The sequence below is a fragment of the Hibiscus syriacus genome, unplaced genomic scaffold, assembly GCF_006381635.1.
Source record: "Hibiscus syriacus cultivar Baekdansim isolate YM2019G1 unplaced genomic scaffold, ASM638163v2 tig00110126_pilon, whole genome shotgun sequence".
Taxonomy (NCBI): domain Eukaryota; kingdom Viridiplantae; phylum Streptophyta; class Magnoliopsida; order Malvales; family Malvaceae; genus Hibiscus; species Hibiscus syriacus.
Window position 1 is genome coordinate 310,647 of NW_024062601.1, and position 19,159 is coordinate 329,805.

The window sequence follows — 19,159 nt, forward strand, 5'->3', positions numbered from 1 at the left end:
TTTAAAGATTTTTTTATTTAATTTTGACCTTTATTTTTTCCATGAAGTATGTTATCTATTTTGTTCTTTAATTATAAAAGTCACGTGATATTCTAATAATATATCACATGACACGTAATATTTGGATTAAAATAAGTAAAATAAGTAAAAGAAAAAATTGAAAATATACTTTTCAACTTTAAAGACTTTTACAAATAAATATATTTTAACAAATTAATGACTTATATTTTATCAATTTTAGTATAACTGTATCTTTCAAATTTACTCTTATACTGTAAGTATTTTATATTTTCATATTATGTTTTAGTCTTTCTCTAAAGTATCCATAAAATACAATTATTAGGACACTTGAAACTTTCTTGTTAGATTTGTATAATGTTTGACTTTGTTGAATTTTATGTTTGAATTTATGCTTTCAATTTATAAAAGTGTAATGTGGTTATTGCTTTATTTGTATTTCAATTTGGTGATATAAGTGAATATTGTTTTTTTAATTTGAGTTTAAGTAATTATATCATTATATATATATATATTTATTAATGATTAAAAAATTTAAAAAAAAATATTATTTTATAATCATTTTCGGCTATTTAAAATAAAAATTAAATATTATTTATTATTTTGACGGTGCTACCTTCCTTTTCAAGTTGCTCGATCATTTTTAAAGGTGTAGTAAGTTAAAATATTATTTTTTTTGCATTTAAAACATTTAAAATTATTTTTATTAAACGGGCCGCGGGTAAGCCCGTTTAGCCCACGGGTTAAATGGGCGGACCGTGGGCCTTAAAATTCAAAACCGTTTATGAATGTGAGTTTTTTAGCCCGCTCCGTTTAAGCCCGCACCGTCAAAACCCGCGGGCTAAACGGGCGGGTAGCCCGTATACCCACCTCTAATTGTTGCCAACTTGAAGCATCAACAAAGGACAAAGCTATGTGCGCAACAACAAAAACAAAACTTGGTGCACAATCACTCAAGAACTTTTGATGCTTTACAACATGCACGACTTGGACAATTTATGGTTTAAAGCACAAGACATCCACAAAAGACAAAGCACAAGCCTCACATCTGTTTATTCGTTGGTAATTCACCTTGGCTATAATTTCAATAATACAATCATTTGTATGACATCTAGGATTAGAATAAAAAAAATATGAATCTGTCTTAATATTGTTAGAAAAAATATTAATCTAAGATAAAAAATAATAATAATAATAAATATTATTATATAATCAAACGAAGCAAAATAAATAAAGAATTAAAATAAAGGAACGTGATTTGTTTACTCGTATGTAGACACTGAATAGGATTAGTAGAGTAAGATAAATCGAAGAAGGATTTTTGTTGAAGCCTGTATGAATAGTTTCCTTAAGACAGATTCGTCATCTCCTATGTGTTTTGAGTAACGTTGGACGACAATCTCTCAGGATACAACAACAAACGATCACAACATTAAGTACAATTGTAGTGATCAGTCGAACACAATCTTGTCTTTCTCTATCACCGAAAAGAACGAATTTGGAATAAATTTTCTGAGTGTTTTCTAATTCAACACTGTGAATTGTGTCTTGTAACTTATGTTGTGTTGTGTCCTTTTGATGAAAGGGTTTAATCTTTTTGTGAAAGGAATTAATCTTTTCAAAAAGAGAATTATTGAATAGATATGATTAAATGAATGCAACTTTAAACTAAAAAAATAAGTTTATTCACTAAGTGACATGACTTATTATATTAAGTTTATTCACCAAGTGACATAATTTATTATAAATATCATCAATTTTATTCAATTAAACTATTATTTTTCCAACAATTATTTTATTCAAATTATTAAAAAAATCACTCATCATTTCGACATTATATATCAAAATTATTAATAAGGGTGAGTATTTGATCGAGTCGAGTAAATTTTTTTTGAGTTATTCAAGTTGAAGAGTGTTATTTTATAACTCAAACTTCATTTGAATTACTTTCTAGTCTAGTCCAGTTGTTCGAGTTTATATCTAGATTAAATTGTAAATATTTATAATATTATGGTACTATTTAATTTCAATTTAAATAATTTTTTATAATCTTATACTATATACATATATTCCTCTTCATATTTTGTATATATTATGTAAAATTGAGAAACTCACTTCAAACTTGAAAATCAATCTATAAATTAGACCAAATTTAAATTTATTTTAAATCAAATAAAAAAAAGTAAAACTTTTTTTTTAATGGGATGGAGTTTTATTTACTTATATATATTAATAGTATTTTGGAACGCGCGTGCCGTCCTCTACGGACAGTATGATACAACATCGTTGGAAGGGATAAGAAGGTGCGTGTGACTGACATATTCCCCATGCATCTTGTTCATGAATGGGTACGTGTTTATGAAAGGAAAGGACGGGCGTAAGTTAGTTAAATGTCGCGGTCTGTAACCGGCAAAACCCTACTCAAAAGCCGCTTTCTTGTCCCCCAACCCACCATGCTTGGCTTCATTTCTGTTTTTCTGTCCTCCTATTTTATTATTGTAAATAACAAAGTTAAATATTCAAATTTGATTAGTATATAATTGATTTGCATTTGAATTATAATAACGATTTTACCTTATAAATTTTAGGTTAAATTTCTTTTCATTTACTAAACTTGGTTATTTAATGGATAAATGTTTCGATTAACATTTTTTAATATTCGTGGTAATATATATTTAAAATATTTCTTAATGATGTATATCATACATACACAATTATTCAAACTCAATACCTCAAGTGAAAAAACATTTATTTTAGCTACTAAGATTACTTGATTAGTATTTTTTAAATTAATTTAGAGTAATTATAATATAGTATATGTTTAGAATTTTCTTAACTAATTAACAACATACAGTACAAGATATTTAGAAAATATCATTCTATTTTACTATTAAAACAATTTGATAAGTTTGATTAATATTTTAAATTTGAATAATAATAATAAAGAATATAATTATTCATTATTTCTTTGGAATTTGGAATCATGAGGGGACCTAATGAGAGTAGCCTTAGCCTACCCATAGTTTATGAGATCAAAATTAAAATAGGAATTTTATTTTATGCATTAATGTAGAATGGAGGAGGAATCTCTCTCTTGTTAAAATAGAAGGACTATATAATAAGCTAAGCAGTGAGTGGTTGAATTTGTTATATTTAGCTAAACAATTCCCCTTATGTTATTTTATTTTGCTTCTCATTCTCATTTTTTTTTATTTTGACGTAAAATTTCAATTTTTATTTACCTTCTATCCTTTTTTTTTTGTTTTCTTAAAAATTTAGATTTTTAATATTTTCAAAGATTTTAATATGATAAAAATGTAGTGTCTATGTTAGATTTTAAAATATAAATAAATTCATACATATCTATAAATAAGAATGAATGCATTAAGTCTCTAGGAGAGTAAGTACATTCCTATTATTTTAGAAAATAATAAAATTTAATTTAATGTGTTAAAAGAAAAAAATAAAAAAATCATATTCATTTTTTAAGAAATATATTAAAATTTTAAACTCAATTTTTAAATTTTAAATCCCGTCATTACCTACAAATAAAATACTCAAACCCAAATCATCTACAAAATAATAATATTCCTTTCCCACTTAAACCTATCATCGACTTCTAAAATTCTAAATTTAAATACACCAATATTACAATAAAAATAAAATAAGTATTAGGATACAATTATGAACAAGTATTTTCATGAATTGGATCATAATATAATTATAAAAAAAATTAAGTTAAATTTTATCTGATCTAATTTGAGGTCTATTGAGCTGATTGAATCACTCAATTAATGTCGATAGAATAAATAATAATTAAAATTTTAAATATTATTATTTTTCGTTCATTTATCTTTTAAAAAAATAGAAATAAATCATTTAGGAGCAAATAGTATAAGATTAACTGTCCACAAGAACCTAATTCCAATAAATATTTTGGGTAAACTATGCATTTAGTACTTTAGTACCTAAATTTTTAATTTTTTCAAAATTATACCTAAAGTTTAGTTTTTATTTCATTTTAGTAGTCATCTGTTAATAACTTTACACATTTAGTACCTAAACTATTAGTTTTGATCCATTTAAGTACCTAACCTTTTATTTTTTTCTTTAAAATTTAACGTTAAATTTTGAATGGGGGTACTAAAATGAAACAAAAACTAAACTTTAGGTATAATTTTAAAAAATAAAGGTCTAAATACTAAAACATACCAAAACTGATAATTTAGATACTAAACTCGTATTTACCCTAAATTTTTTGTCATTATACAACATACTTAATTTACATTAATATTTTTTTTTTATTTTTTTTTTCTTTAAAAAAGCATACTAATAATACTAAAAACTTGTTCACGTGTTCGTTTAATTAAACTATCACAAGTGTACATAATATGAAAAACCTACTTTTATATTTGAAGAAAAATAATTTTATATTCATGTTTATATAGTTACAATTAATTCAAATATAAACATTGTTATTAAATAATAACTTAGTTTAATTTATCCGAGACCCCAATTCACATGTGTACTTTACTCACGATTTAAGTAAAAAGGATAAAACAACCTTTAGTTCCTAATCTTACATTTTTTTCCTAATCTAGTCTTTTATCTTTCTTTTGCCTACATTAATCCCAAAACTTGATAATTTTTCTCTTTTTTAATAATTCTATATGATGTCTAACTATGGAATACACATCACCAAAATGATAAAAGAAATTCAAGTTTAGGGCTTAAAATGGAAAAAAAGTTAAGGGATTAAATTAAAAACAATTGACAAGTTCACGGATTAAAAGGTACTTTATAAGGAAAAAATCCATTTTTAAAAGGATATACATATATTATAAATTTGGGTAAATTACACGTTTAGTATCTAAACCATCAGTTTTGATCCATTTTAGTACGTAAACTTTTAATTATTTCAAAATCATACATAAAGTTTAGTTTTTATTTCATTTTAGTGCACAATCAAAATTTAACGTTAAATTTTTAAAAAAATTAAAAGTTTAAGTACTAAAATGGACTAAAACTGATAGTTTAAGTGCTAAAAGCGTTAAGTTTTTAATGAAGGATACTAAAATGAAACAAAAACTAAACATTAAGTATAATTTTAAAAAATTTGAATGTTTAACTACTAAAACAGATCAAAACTGACTAGTTTAGCCTATAAATTTTGAAGTCTGTTTAATTTTATGCATAGGATACATCTCAGGGAAAATAAGCATTTGTTATTCTGTGTGTGCGCGCGCGCGCAACGGAGGGTCCTTGGCTTTCTCTTTCTTAAAAAAAACTCGGCACTTTTTCCTCTTCTTTTGCTGTCTTCTAAGTTCTAAGTGGAAATCTAACCAAACTAAAGAAAGGGTTTTGATTTTGATCTTCTTCTTTCTTTCCGATCCGCCAATCCCATCGGGTAATCTTTCTTCTTGCCTCTCATGTTTCTAAGAGAAAATTTTCCAGTCATTTTCTCAGTAACCAAACATTCTACAACGATTTGCGTCATATATATATATATTATAATTTTTCTGTTCAAAAAAATAATTAGAAAAATCTTTCCTTTTACTCCCTTCTTTTGGCGCGTGCTGGTTTATATTGTTTTAATTTTCTTTTGCATGCATTTACATTTACCCAGCAGAAAGTACTTTAGATGCAGCTAAGTTTCCATTGAAACAATTTGCTTGATATTTGTTGTCTTTGCTCTATAATTTCATAAGAGTTTCTAACATCTGAAAAGGTGATGCTTCTCATACTTGAGATCCACTCTATCTTATTTGATCTTTATCCCTTAATTTCTCTAGTTTCATAAGGATCTATTTACAACTCTCTATTGTTTAATTTGTTTGGGGATGGGGTATGATCACTCATGGTTTCATGTTTCCAGCTGTTGCTTTAAATATGCAGCTTTTGCTTCTCTAAATCATCAAATAGTAAATTTGGTTATCTTTGAATTTAGGAGGCTGTCAAGTATTGACTGTATTAATTCCGATGTCTCCACTGCTGCTTGGCGAGGAGGAGGAAAGCAGTTCAGGTAAGATAACTTTACTGGGTACTTCAGGCTCAATGGATTGTGTGTGCCAGAACAATGCCGAATTGAAGGAACGCAACTACATGGGCTTGTCTGATTGTTCTCCCATGGATAGCTCTACTGTCTCCCTTGCATCCGAGGAAAGCAAGTCTAGTTTGAATCTGAAGGCAACAGATCTTAGTCTTGGGCTTCCTGTATCCCGGTTTCCTGAAAGAAATCCGGAGCTTTTCTTGCTAAGCACAACTCAACGCGATGAGAAACTCCTTTTCCCTTTGCATCCTTCAAGTGATGGTAACTGCACTGCATCGCAGAAGAATGTTGTTTCAGGCAACAAAAGAGGGTTCTCCGATGCAATGGATGAGTTCTCCGAGGTAGAAACCATTGCGATTTATGAAGACCGAGATTAATGTTAAATAATCTAACCTCCAAACTACATAATCTATATCGCAGGGAAAATTTCTTTCTAATTCAAAAGTAACTGTGATGCCATCATCCAGGCCTTCTTCGAACTTGGGACTGAAATCAGGTTACGTGCTTGAAAACCTTGGCTCTCAATCAACAAAAGCCAAAGAGGTCACGAACCGGAATGTGGTACAGGATAGACCTCTTCATGCTAATAATACCATACCCGATCCTAATGAGACTGCAAACAATAACAGTGGATCACCAGCTAGCAAGTACGTGTGCTTGGGTTTCTGTTATAAATTTGGGTTTAACCATGATAAGAGTCTCTAAATCATCCTTCTTTTGCATGGCACAGGTTGTAGGTTGGCCACCTATTAGATCATTCAGGAAGAACTCATTGGCCTCTAATTCCAAGAACACTGATGAAGTAGATGGAAAGGTAGGGCCTGGTGCGCTGTTTGTTAAGGTCAGCATGGATGGTGCTCCTTATTTGCGAAAAGTGGATTTGAGAAACTACTCTAAATATCAGGAGTTATCCTCTGCTCTCGAGAAGATGTTCAGATGTTTTACCCTAGGTGAGTTATTTCGACATAAAATATTTAGAATGTGGACCTTATATATATTCAATTCTTGTTCTTTGCAGCTGTTATTTCCAAGAATACAGTAGTATCGGTTTGTATCGGCCCAGTTACTGCTATTTTATTATGATTTCAGGTCAATGTGGATCTCACGGAACCCTGGGGAGGGAACTGATGAGCGAAAGCAAGCTGGAGGATCTGCTGCATGGATCAGAATTTGTTCTTACTTATGAGGATAAAGATGGTGACTGAATGCTTGTGGGTGATGTCCCATGGGAGTGAGCTCTATGTCCCCCTTTTCATATTTTTACTTCTAGTTTTGTGATTCCTTTATGACAATATCGATACTGCTGGAGAAGTAAAATCATGCTAACTGATGGTATGGTTATACAAAATGCACTCATAAGAGTCGAAAACAGAAATTGTTCCTGCCATATTGTTTAGCACTCTATTGTCAAGCTTTTGGGTCTGTCATAAGCTATTAATGAAATGCTAAGAAGTAGGTAGGATGAGTACAGTGTAAACTCTGCTTCAGATATTATCTATCAGATTTTTGTGGGAGCCCTTTAAAATGGATAAAATCCCCTGTTTATTAGCTCTAGAGGAAAAACTATCTTATGACAATGCATGCATACATCTATCATTGGTTCGATAACTAATTTGTTTGTTTTTACCCTCAGAAAAGGGGTGTTAAAACTATTGGATTTTCGGCCAGGCATGTATGCTTATAGCTTATCTTACGATAGAAATGTTACTTGACCTGCACAAATTTTTGAAATTGATTCCGATTTTTCCACATCATTCTTTTTTTACTCAAACTTTTATGCTCCATTCAATTAACTTCATAGTTCAGTATGTTCCTGTTTGTCTGTGTTAATCCGAGTTGGAACATGTTGCTGCGTTAGGAAATTCAGTTTATTAGTATTTATTTCTCATTTTCCGACCAGAATGATATCAGTTAACTGCTGCCTAATTCCACTTTGGCTCTGATTTCAGGATGTTTATTGATACCTGCAAAAGGCTGAGGATCATGAAAAGCTCTGATGCCATCGGTCTCGGTAACGATTTTGATATGTTTATACATCAACTGAGTGTCACATCAGTAGCTAGTATTGAAACCAACTTTTATAATTTGCATATTGTTCTGAGAAATGCCTAGATATACATGTTGGTAGTCTGAAGAATTCTCCTACGATTATTCTTATGTTGACAAAAGCTTTTTTTTTTTATTTAGTTTTGACAGTGTTCTTTGACATGTAAATTACAGTGCAGTTTCAGATTTTGAAGATTTAAGAAACACTAACGATGTATGAATGCAATTCCATGGAAAAATGCAGGAATCAGAGCTAGCTAGCGTCCTTAGATGTTTTTCTATCCAATTCAGAAGCCTTTTCGGAGAAGATGTAGAAGCACTTTCGTGATTCTTTCCATCGGATGAGAGGATGATGGAGTGAATAGGAGATCATGTTATCTTTATGTTGCAACATTTATCTTCGTTTGGCGAGGGGATTTGAAACAAGTAAGCCTGTTTTTAGTGTATGAAAGTTATATATAAAAAAAACCCTACAACACTTAAAACGTTTGTGAGTAATTTTATGATTCAATCGAATTTAGAGTCCGGACCAAGTCATGTCACATGTGTGTTCTCTATGGTGAAAGACCTCCACATTATTTTCTGTAAAACCTTACAAGAATGTATCAACTCTTTTGTGCTGGTAATGGTACTTGTCTGATGTCTTGTTCTGCTTTTAACCATTCTTTTGCATGCATTTTAGTTGCATATTTTTTGGATATGCCGCCTTACCTTTGCATGAACCAGGTTACCGGTCGGACAAGCCCGGCATAATTCGTGAATGTACCCTCCGTTTAAGAAGAGGTTTTGTTTGGTTTGAACTTAAAGGCTTGTCATATAAACTATAGAGATAGTGTCATCCCTGTAGATATTGGTGTCGGGGAATAGCCCCAGCAAAGCATGTGAGAGACTGCATCGTTGCCGAGTTTGCTCGGAATAAATAATGTAAAACTATGGTTAAGGCTTGTGTGTGTTTGGTCAAAACTATGAATGGTGTACTTTGGGCACAAAATTGAGAGCTTTGACCTAAGAGAAAAGAGCCTATGGTACACATGAGATTCAGGCAGGGAGGGAAAGGGTTGGCGGAAACAATCGCCCTTGAAAATTTTAAAATATCATATATTTTAGATTTTTTTTTATATTTTTTATTGATAATTTATTTTTATTGTCTAAAATTTTAAAAATTTATCGTCTAAAATAAAATCATGATACTTTTAGTAGGAAGTTTAATAAGGTTTAGCAACTTTGCAAATAGCAATTATTGAAAGAGGGGTCAATATTTTCTTCAGATTTTGAGTTAATTAATATGAGTTATCCGTCTGATTCAAACTTCCGAATCAAATTTTTTGAGTTTAAGTTAGTTGATTTTTTTCAATTCTGTCGAACTCAATAAATCAAATAAAAATTGATATAAAACTCTATTAATTTTAAAAATGAGAAAAAGTATCCTTTTAAAAATAAAAAAATAACTATTTAACTTTAAAAAAAACTCAAACAAATTAATCATTGCCACTCAAGTTTCACTTTACGAAACTGAAGTTGAAAAAATATTCAAATTGTTAGGATGATATAATATGCTTCATCAATACAGCTAAATTAATTTTCTTTCACTACCAATAAAAATTATGGTAACATTTTAAATTAAATCTTTTATAACTGATAAGATTCTGACATATTGAAAAATAAAACAAAATAATTTGTTTTCCAAATATGTAAAGTTCTGGACATATTTAAACAATATGCAGTTAAGGGTTTGATTAGTATATGAACTTATAATTAGCTTTCTATATTAATCCCATCAAGAAAAACAGTGTGCTTAACCTTTTAGATGTTATTCGACCTTGATGCAAACCCAGAAAGAGAACGTATGCGTAACATTTCAAAGATGGGGTGAAGGTATATCTATATCAATACCAAATTTTAAACAATACAATAAACAGTTTATATTTAATTTCTCAACATTTATTGAAGTGTAGTGTAAACCACCTGTTTTCCCTTTACTTTTTTCATCAAATTGGCCAAAAACATTATCAAGAAATTTCATTTACCTAAGACACAAACACTGCCACGTGCTGCTCAACCATTGACTAACGGCTGACTAATAGAGGTATTACCATATACAGTAAAACAAAACCATGTTTCATTTTTTTTTCTTTAAAAGAAATGTTCCAAATGGATTCGACAATAGCTGCTAAATGTCATGTTCAAGCATTCCATTTATGAACAATACTGGCAAGTTGTTAAACAAAATGCCGTCCTTTGATTTAAGTATAAGGGTTATATAACAATGGATACACCCCCATCAAACACCACCTATTTTGTGGAGTCGAGGAATGTATAAGTTTCTCCTGAAAATAACGAATTAAACCAAAACACTGCAACTCTACAACACTTTGTTCACAAGAATATTCGTACTGCAAAATTCTACAAAGAAACACCACAAACTTTCCGTCTCTTTGCCAATCTCAGATGATTATCTGCATTAGGTATTATATGATTGTGCCAAATCTGGTCGGAAAAAGTCGGAATAATGTGCCATCAGCAGATATTATAGGCACAACTGTGACAAGAAAACACCTTCAGTAAGATACAGTCCACACATCCATTATTTACATATCTATACTAAAACCCGAGGCAAAAAAAAAAAAAGAGATTTACATAACATCAAAAGTAGCAAACAGCTCAAGAGATAACTCATGTCGGATCCAACACTTGTTTTCGTTAGTTCTATAATTGCTATCTGTCAGATAACTGAAGTCAAGCTTACAGAAAGAGAAGAGATAAATCCCTTACCCGATTAAGCCCTCAACATAAAAGAATTGTAGAGAGGAGCTTCCATCATTTAACTGGCAAGGTATCCTCGAGATTCTTCTCAAGTAGCCATCCTTTGGGATAAACAAGATTGTCCATATCTAAATGGAGATGCCAGTTCATAATCCTCGAACAACTGTGTGGTATACCTTCCATTTGACTTTCATCTTCCACAACTTGTTCTATAAATGTAGTTTCCTGCATAGAAGAAACAATGACAAAACCAAAGAATCATGCTGCAACATTGGAAGATAAAACACAATGGTATAATTCATACTTGGAACCTCTCCTTGTCTAACTGTCGAACTGGGTTTGAGAAGGGGCGTCCCCATCTCTTTGGATCCCACAAGATAGTGCTGTTGAAAGCAAATCCCGGCATATCAGCATGAAACCTACGAAATCTTTTAATTTTCTCGTTTCTGTGCCATCCAATTACTTGACTAGCATTGCACGCTGGACCTTCCAGAATTGCCTTGTTTTTGCTTTGTGCAAGCATGGCAACAGGCCAAGTTCCGAAACGGCTACAAAAGATCCATATTATGGATTGGTGTATGACTGTATGTTAGCAAAATTACAAGACAAAAATTACGGTACAATTACACCATTGAAGAGCTCTCTGCAGTCACATACGAAGAAAATGATAAACTCCGACAAGTTATATCATTCTAAGCTAAGAAAAACCATGAAAATATTTATCACCAACTCCATTTCACATTTGAAAGGGGAAAAGTTCTAATCAGTCGCAAAGTAGTTAATTTCTCATTCAACATCCGATGACAAACCCATCAAATGATTATTCAAAAAGCAACCAATACTACAATATACAAAAGATGGAGGAAATGCTTCAAACATTGGACAACCGACAACAGCACGACCTGAACCATTTGCCCGGATGTCATATGGAAACCAAACTAGATCGAGTGGCTTGAATACTAAAGCAATAACAAGCTGATTTGATTCACAAACAAAAGGCGACAATGAATTCGGTGATAGAAATCATTTACAGATAGTGAACCAATACCAACTGAAGATACTAATTTTTTTTACCCATTTTATTTATATATTTATTATTATTATTATCATTATTTATAATTATTATTGTTATTAATATTATTTAATATTACAAAGCCCAATTACAAGAACTCAGGCCCAGTTTGCAAGCCTAAACAATGTGGCCCAGATACAGAAGCTCAACATAAACCCTAAAACCCAACTAGGGTTTCTCATCTCATGCCCCAGCCGCCATTGCTCACAGCCGTTGGATCTGGCCAAAATCCAACGGTCCTGATGCTTCCAGACGAAAACCCTAGGGTATGATACCCTAGGGCAACCACGCGGCGCCGCCTCAGCTATCTCCAAGCTTCCAACCGTTGCTTCACTGCCAGGTAGTCCAATGCCCCACTGTCAACGCCTCCACCGCCATTGTCGACACACCAGTACCACGACGACACCAACAGAAGACTCCAGAAGCACCTCGTTTCTGCCCCACGTTGAAATCCTATGGTGAGTCACCACCATAGTCCGGTGACTCACCTAGGGTCACCATTTGAGACCGGTCCGAGAGCCACACCGTCGATGGCTATAAAAACCATCGACCATACCTGCAACAAAAAAAGGAGACAGAGAGGAGAACAAAAAAAAACCAACAGAGAAGGAGCAACCAACAGCAAACCCAAAGCAGAGCAAACCCACAACACAGCAACCAAAAACAAAAGAAAAGAAAGGAGAGAAGCTTACCGAGGAAGCCACGACCGCCGGACCTCTCCAAACGTCACCAAAAACCTTCGAAAATCGAAGGTACTTTCTTAGATTTGCTCCGATCGGGAGCTATTTAAGAGAAAAGAACACCGGAACCGTCATTAGGACGGTCCGATCTACGTTTTAGTGTAAAAAAAAAATTTCCGGCCACCGAAGGCGGTGGCCGGCGGCGGGGTCAACGCCGACAAACGGCTGCCGGCCGGTGTGCTTCTCTCTGTTTTAGAGAGAAGCGAGAGAGTTTTAAACTCTCTCAGAGAAGAGAGAGAGAGGGAAGAAAAGAAATGAGAGCTGGCCCTTCGGGCCAGCCGGTTTCGGGCTTTAAATAGCCCTTCCCGAACGACGTCGTTTCGGGGAGGGCTATTTGTGTAATTAACTAAGGGTTAAATCCCGTCCGCAGTCCCTTAACTTGTAATTCTTACATTTTAGTCACTTAATCAAATTTATAATCCTTTTAATTTGGTCTCTAAATTTTATTTATTTATATTTTAGCCCTTAATCGTAATTATAAATATTTTAGATAAAATATGTATTTAGTCCTTTAGTTTTAATAAATAATATTTTAATCCTGAGTATATATTTTTAATTTATTTTAATCTGATATTCGAATTTTATATAATTTTATTTTAGTCACCAAATTAATAAATAAGGAAAATGGTATGTTTAATCCCTATAATTTTAAATAATTAATTATGAATTAGGTATTTAATTTCATTAGATTATAATTTAGTCACTATTTTTAAATATTTTCATTTATTATAAAGTTTTATTACTTTTAAATATATAGTTCTAATTGTATTTTTATTTATGTTTTAATTTTACTTGTTTACATTCTTAAATATTATTTTTTTAGTCATATAAATATATATACAATAAATAATAATTTATATTTTACATAAATTATTTTTATCATATTTTAATATTTATTTATTTTTCAATATCGAAGAAAAGGGCAGTCTTAATACAACTGGATGTCCTATTCTGGTATTTTAAAATTAAATATTATAAAAATTATAATTTAAATTATTATATTGTTAATATTTATTAATATCAAAGAAAAGAGCTGTCTTAAGGCACCTAGAAGTCCTTTTCTGATATTTCTAAATAAATAAATATTTTACTTATAAATGTATATAAATATTTTTTCATAATTATAATTTTGAAATAATAGGATTATAAATTAAATATCTTTGAATTCTTAAATTTCTAATAATAGAGACAAGTTATAATTAATAAAGTACCAATTTTGGGCGTTTTATGGGTGCTAATCCTTCCCTAAACGTAACCGACCACGAATCCTTTTTTTAAAAAGAACGAATTTTTGGTTATAAACGCAGATCAGTTCATCTTTTAACTGATGTTTTCTTAAAACTCTTTTAAAAGATAATTTTTAGGTATTCGACCTACCTGACCTAAAAGGCCGATGGCGACTCCCAAATTATTTTATTTATTCATATCACTTTTCCCGCCAAGTAAAAAAATTCGTGCCCGGACCAAAATCGGTTACGCCAGCTTGGCGACTCCGCTGGGGACGATGTTCAAACTTTTAAAATCAATTATAAATTGTCTCTATTAATTATAAATTAAAAATTCATATATTTGATTTATAATTCTTTCTTTTCAAATTTTTTATATACTTATTATTTTCATAACATTTATATATTTTCTTATTAATATTTCATTTTATTTGCAAGTATTTTATTTCATTATTTATTTTTTCTGTCAGAGGTTTGAACATTTCTCCTCACACACAACACTTGCATTGCATAACATAAAGCTCTATAATTGAGTTTGTCCCTTTTAAGTGGGAGTGAAAGCGACGTCTTCGTGAGAATTTATTCTCCGTGTCAGACCTAGTAAGTAACTTTCGGGGTTCATATGCTCTATGTCTTCGTGAGAATTTATTCTCCGTGTCAGGCATAGAGAAATGTATCCCCTCGAATTGAACTCGATCCGTTTAAGTCTGTAATGGACTAGGATAGAGGGTTAGCAGCCCAAGGGGGCACTAACAAGGAAAATTCGGGTACCTTTACTCCCAGAACTGAAACCCTGCATATAATAAACCCTAGCCCTTCACCTGATCTAAGACAGTATTGAACCTCTGTCCGTAGGTGTACACAAAGGAGAAATAAGTTCTAGCTTTTAATTTATTCATTATTTTTTTTTTCTGAATAAATGCCTGCGAACTAGAAATCATGCAGTTAGGTTAATTTTTCCAAACAAAGCATGGAACTAGAAAGCATGAGGTTAGGATTTATACTTTGATAAATAAGATCTTTTCTTTCCATTAATTGGTACTAACCAATTTCTTTTTTCACTTCTCATTTTTTTCATACATATTGTTTGCTCTAAACTTGTTTATATTTGATTTCTTTTGTTTGCATTGCATGATCATGGTATAACCAAAAGGTGTTGACTTGAAAGACTGTTCATCAAATTGGAAAGAAATCGTAATGGACAAAAAGTTTTATGATCAAACAAAATATGATGCGGCCAAGGAAAGACATCCTGAGGAAACTCCGAGGATGGAAGCGAGCAATGCGCACAGAGATCCTGTTATATTAATACCAAAAGTACTCCACAAAGATTCCCAGATTGATACCAAAAGCAGTCTATGGTAAGAGCATCAGTCAGGACATTCAGAGTGGAGGAGGTTTTTATGAAGCTCAAGCATATTATTTGAAGGACTTGAACGACCAAAACAAGAAATTGAGCACAGAAATGAAAACTATGCATGAAGATTTTCAGAAAATCAGTCAAGCCTTTCAAAATACTGGCCTAGGAAGTACCCCAGAAGAATGGATCACAGGGGTCACCAAGCTGAAAAATAACTGCAACATATATGAAGATCTTGTTCAAGAACTTCTTAGACAGAAAGGATCTCTTACAAGGGAAAATGAGCAACTTCGAGAAGTGACACAGAAGATGAAAGAGAATGTCATAGAAGAAGTTGTAGTCCAAACAAGCAATATGGTTCTTAAATGATAGATTTAGCTGATTTTACAAGGAGATAAAGCAGACTGAAGACTCAACTTTTTTAGCATGAATGGAAACTAATTAGGCTTTCGAAAAGTTAGGAGTAAAATATATCCCTATATGTAAAGTTTTGTTTGATGTACCGAAACTTTTGCGTTCAATGAAATCTGTTCTAAGATGATCACTCCTGAGTAACACCTTTTCATACATGCATTTGTATTTTGCATTTGTACATTTTTACGTTTGTATTTACATTTACATTTTTAAATTTACATCATGCATTAAAACGTATTTAATTAAATAATAATGTTTATTTATTTTCAATATCAAAGAAAGGGGCAGTCTTAATATAACTGGATGTCCTATTCTGGTATTTTAAATAATTTACATTTACATTTTTACAATTGCATATTTACATTTGGCATCTTTGCATTTGTATTTTTATGTTTACTTTTGTATTGCACAATTTGTATTCTTATTATTACATTCACGTATTTACATTTTCCTTTGGCATCTTTGAATTTTTATGTCATAATACATTAAAACATTCATTCATTAAAATAAGGATTTCAAACGAAGTGATCTTGGTTTTTCTTTGAAGCAAGAACGCTCAGCATGACACAAGAAAAATGTCTAAAGAAACTGAGGATAGGCTAGCCAAATTTGAGATAGAGCAGAAAGAAATATAAGAGGAATTAAGGAGCAAGTTGGCACAAATTGAAGCTAATATCACAAATTCTCATATCGATCTACTGAACAATATGAAAGAAATGATTGAGAAGTACCAGACAGCTGAAAAGAGTCTTGTTGAAAACCCCATAAATTCTTTGGGTGTTACACCTGTTCATATTCCTGAGTTCACCTATGTACCCCAGGAAATTCAATCATCGATTTACTTCGCTGTTAAGAACTCACCATATCAAGCTGGAGCATCGTTCCCCACTGATTGTCCTACTACTTCTGAGTTGAAGCCTGATGAATTTTGTAATAAGGTCCTTGACCTAAACAAATCAGTTGAGAAGGAAAAATTCACTCAACGATTGGAAAATATAGAAGAGGTGATAAAATATGTAGAGACAGTTGAGTCATTTTATGGGTTTGATGCCAAAGAACTAAGTTTGGTCCCTGGCCTGGTTATTCCACCAAAGTTCAAGGTTCCAGATTTTGAGAAGTATAATGGGACCACATGCCCTTCATATCATATCACTATGTATTGTCGTCGTATGACTGGCTATGTAGAGAATGAAAAGTTGTTGATCCACTGTTTCCAAGACAGTTTATCTGGATCTGCATCCAGATGGTATAATCAGCTAAAACGTACTCAAATACGTTCTTGGAGGGATTTAGCTCAAGCTTTTTTGGGTCAATACAAGCACATGACTGATATGGCCCCTGATCGAACAATGTTGCAAAGCATGAATATGAAGTGCAATGAAAGCTTTCGACAATATTCATAACGATGGAAAGACGTTGCTTCTCAAGTACATCCACCATTGACTGAAAAAGAGTTCACTACTTTGTTCATCAGCACATTAAAATTTCCTTATGTTAATCACATGATAGGGGTTGTCCCTAATAATTTCTCTGACATCATCATAAGTGGAGAAATCATGAATGGCTATCAAGAATGGCAAGATAAGAGGCTCTGACAATACAAAAGTCAAGAAAGAAGCTGGGGTTAATACAATGAGGTCTTATTCAGTTAAACATGGTGCCAAACCTTATAGAGTGATCAAGAAGAAAAAGAATGTGCAGGGATTTCAATTTCCTCCCTTCCACTGTTCGAGTGAAAAATTGCATCCAAAAATGCTCTCAGCCAGATCAATTACTCCACAACTTGATCAATCACAGTGGCCTCCAAATGAGAATTGGACCTATAAGGAAGTTCCTTGGATAAATCAGACTGGAATTCCAAATTGTTCAGCTAAGGTTCCTGGTAACCTTAAGGGAAATTTCCAAGACCCTTTAGAGCAAGCAATTCAAAAATGCAAGATAAAAGAAGGGGTTAAGGTTCAATGTTCATAAACCGTTGTTGCAACAGAAACTAATGTAACCAAATCCTACGAAGAATGTCGGGCACAAGAAAATGGGAAAAGAAATCAAAAGGCTCCCATGGATGTAATTTGAGATTGGCCTATAGGTCTAAGAAAGAATGAGGCAGATATAACCCATAAGACACCTCAGATACATGTATCAGATTTTCCGAAAACCAGTAAGGCAAAGGACAACTTAAGAAATCTGGTTAATATTACCCCAGTTATAGATGAAATGAGCATTCAGAAACCCCTCGATAACATGAGAGCATTCATTCGTTCAGAACGATCAAAGAAAGTGATAGCCTCGCGAGCGAGAAAAACTCTGAAAGTGTTTCAAGAATCTATCTCAGACTTGTACCCTCATTTGGTTAAAGGTCAATACATTACACCAAGATTGGTGAAGGTGTCACCAAAGCCTTATGCCCATTGCTATGATCAAAATAGCTTCTGTAATTTTCACTTGGGAGTATTTGGACATTCAACAGGGAATTGTTGGTCACTGTTAAAAGAAATAGAGATGCTCGTCGACAAGGAGTCTTGACACTAGAAACGATCAAGGAATGGGGGGCAAATAAGGATAAAAATCATGGGCCAAGTACACACCCAATAATAGAGGAGTAATGATGCATAAACAAGTGGAAGTGTTATCTACCACTGTAGTACTTTCTATTTTCAGCATCTTGTTTGAATATGTTTTTTGTTCCTTTCTCCGCCTTTTGTGCAATAAATAAATATGTGTTTTCTTTATGGTTATGAGCAAGGAGTCAAATTTTAATCTTGAGATTATTGAGTATCAAGTAGATTAAATATTCTTTTAATTTTCAAGAGTTATAGATCTATTGGCAAGTGGTAAAATTATATCTTTAATATCCCATCCAATGCCAATTACTCAAACCAAATCCTGACACTACAAAGATTCTGAAGAAGTGTCTCCACCTGTTTTTGAGACACCTACTCCAGATGTTTACCTTTTCGGGTAGAGTTGAATGATGATACTACATTCCACTATATACATGACTTCAAAAGTCACACATTTGTCTTTCCGAACACAAAACCATCATAAACCAAAAGACCTCAAAAGAACCAAACTTTCAATTATCCGTAAATCTTACTACAAGAAGAGACGAGATGAGGCATCATGGACCAACTCATTGAAGATGATTTCGAGTGATTAGGGCATACTCAAGAAGAAGGAAAAAGTGATTAATTGAAATAAATATATCATGCATTAATTACATTTTTTCATGTAAGTAAAGTTAATATTGAATATTCATTCCCCTAGAGATACCTCTTTTTACAAAGATTTCTATGTATGAGATGACTAACTTCGTGCATAGATCAAGCACGCCAATTCAGTGTCATATCACCCAAAGATGAATGGGGCATTTGCAGGAGCAAATAAGAACATTAAGAGGATCATTACAAAGACCACTGAAGCTTACAAGTAATGGCTCAAGAAGCTACCTTTTGCCTTATATGCATATTGAAT

The 19,159-nt window shown here is 32.2% G+C and overlaps 1 protein-coding gene and 1 pseudogene across 1 annotated transcript in view; one reads left to right on the forward strand and one right to left on the reverse strand.

Annotated features, from left to right (window-relative positions):
* Positions 1 to 5,250: 5,250 nt before the first annotated feature.
* Positions 5,251 to 8,701, forward strand: LOC120215615 (annotated as a pseudogene).
* Positions 8,702 to 10,617: 1,916 nt separating this feature from the next.
* The window catches only part of LOC120215614 (probable beta-1,4-xylosyltransferase IRX9H), a 32,012-nt gene continuing 23,470 nt past the window's right edge, over positions 10,618 to 19,159 (reverse strand). Inside the window, exons 2-4 of the mRNA XM_039213253.1 lie at positions 11,181 to 11,424; positions 10,886 to 11,101; positions 10,618 to 10,652 (exon numbers count right to left, since the gene is read on the reverse strand). Of these exons, the coding sequence (XP_039069184.1) occupies positions 10,931 to 11,101; positions 11,181 to 11,424 (415 nt within the window). The 3' untranslated portion in view covers positions 10,618 to 10,652; positions 10,886 to 10,930. The remainder of the gene's footprint in view (positions 10,653 to 10,885; positions 11,102 to 11,180; positions 11,425 to 19,159) is intronic.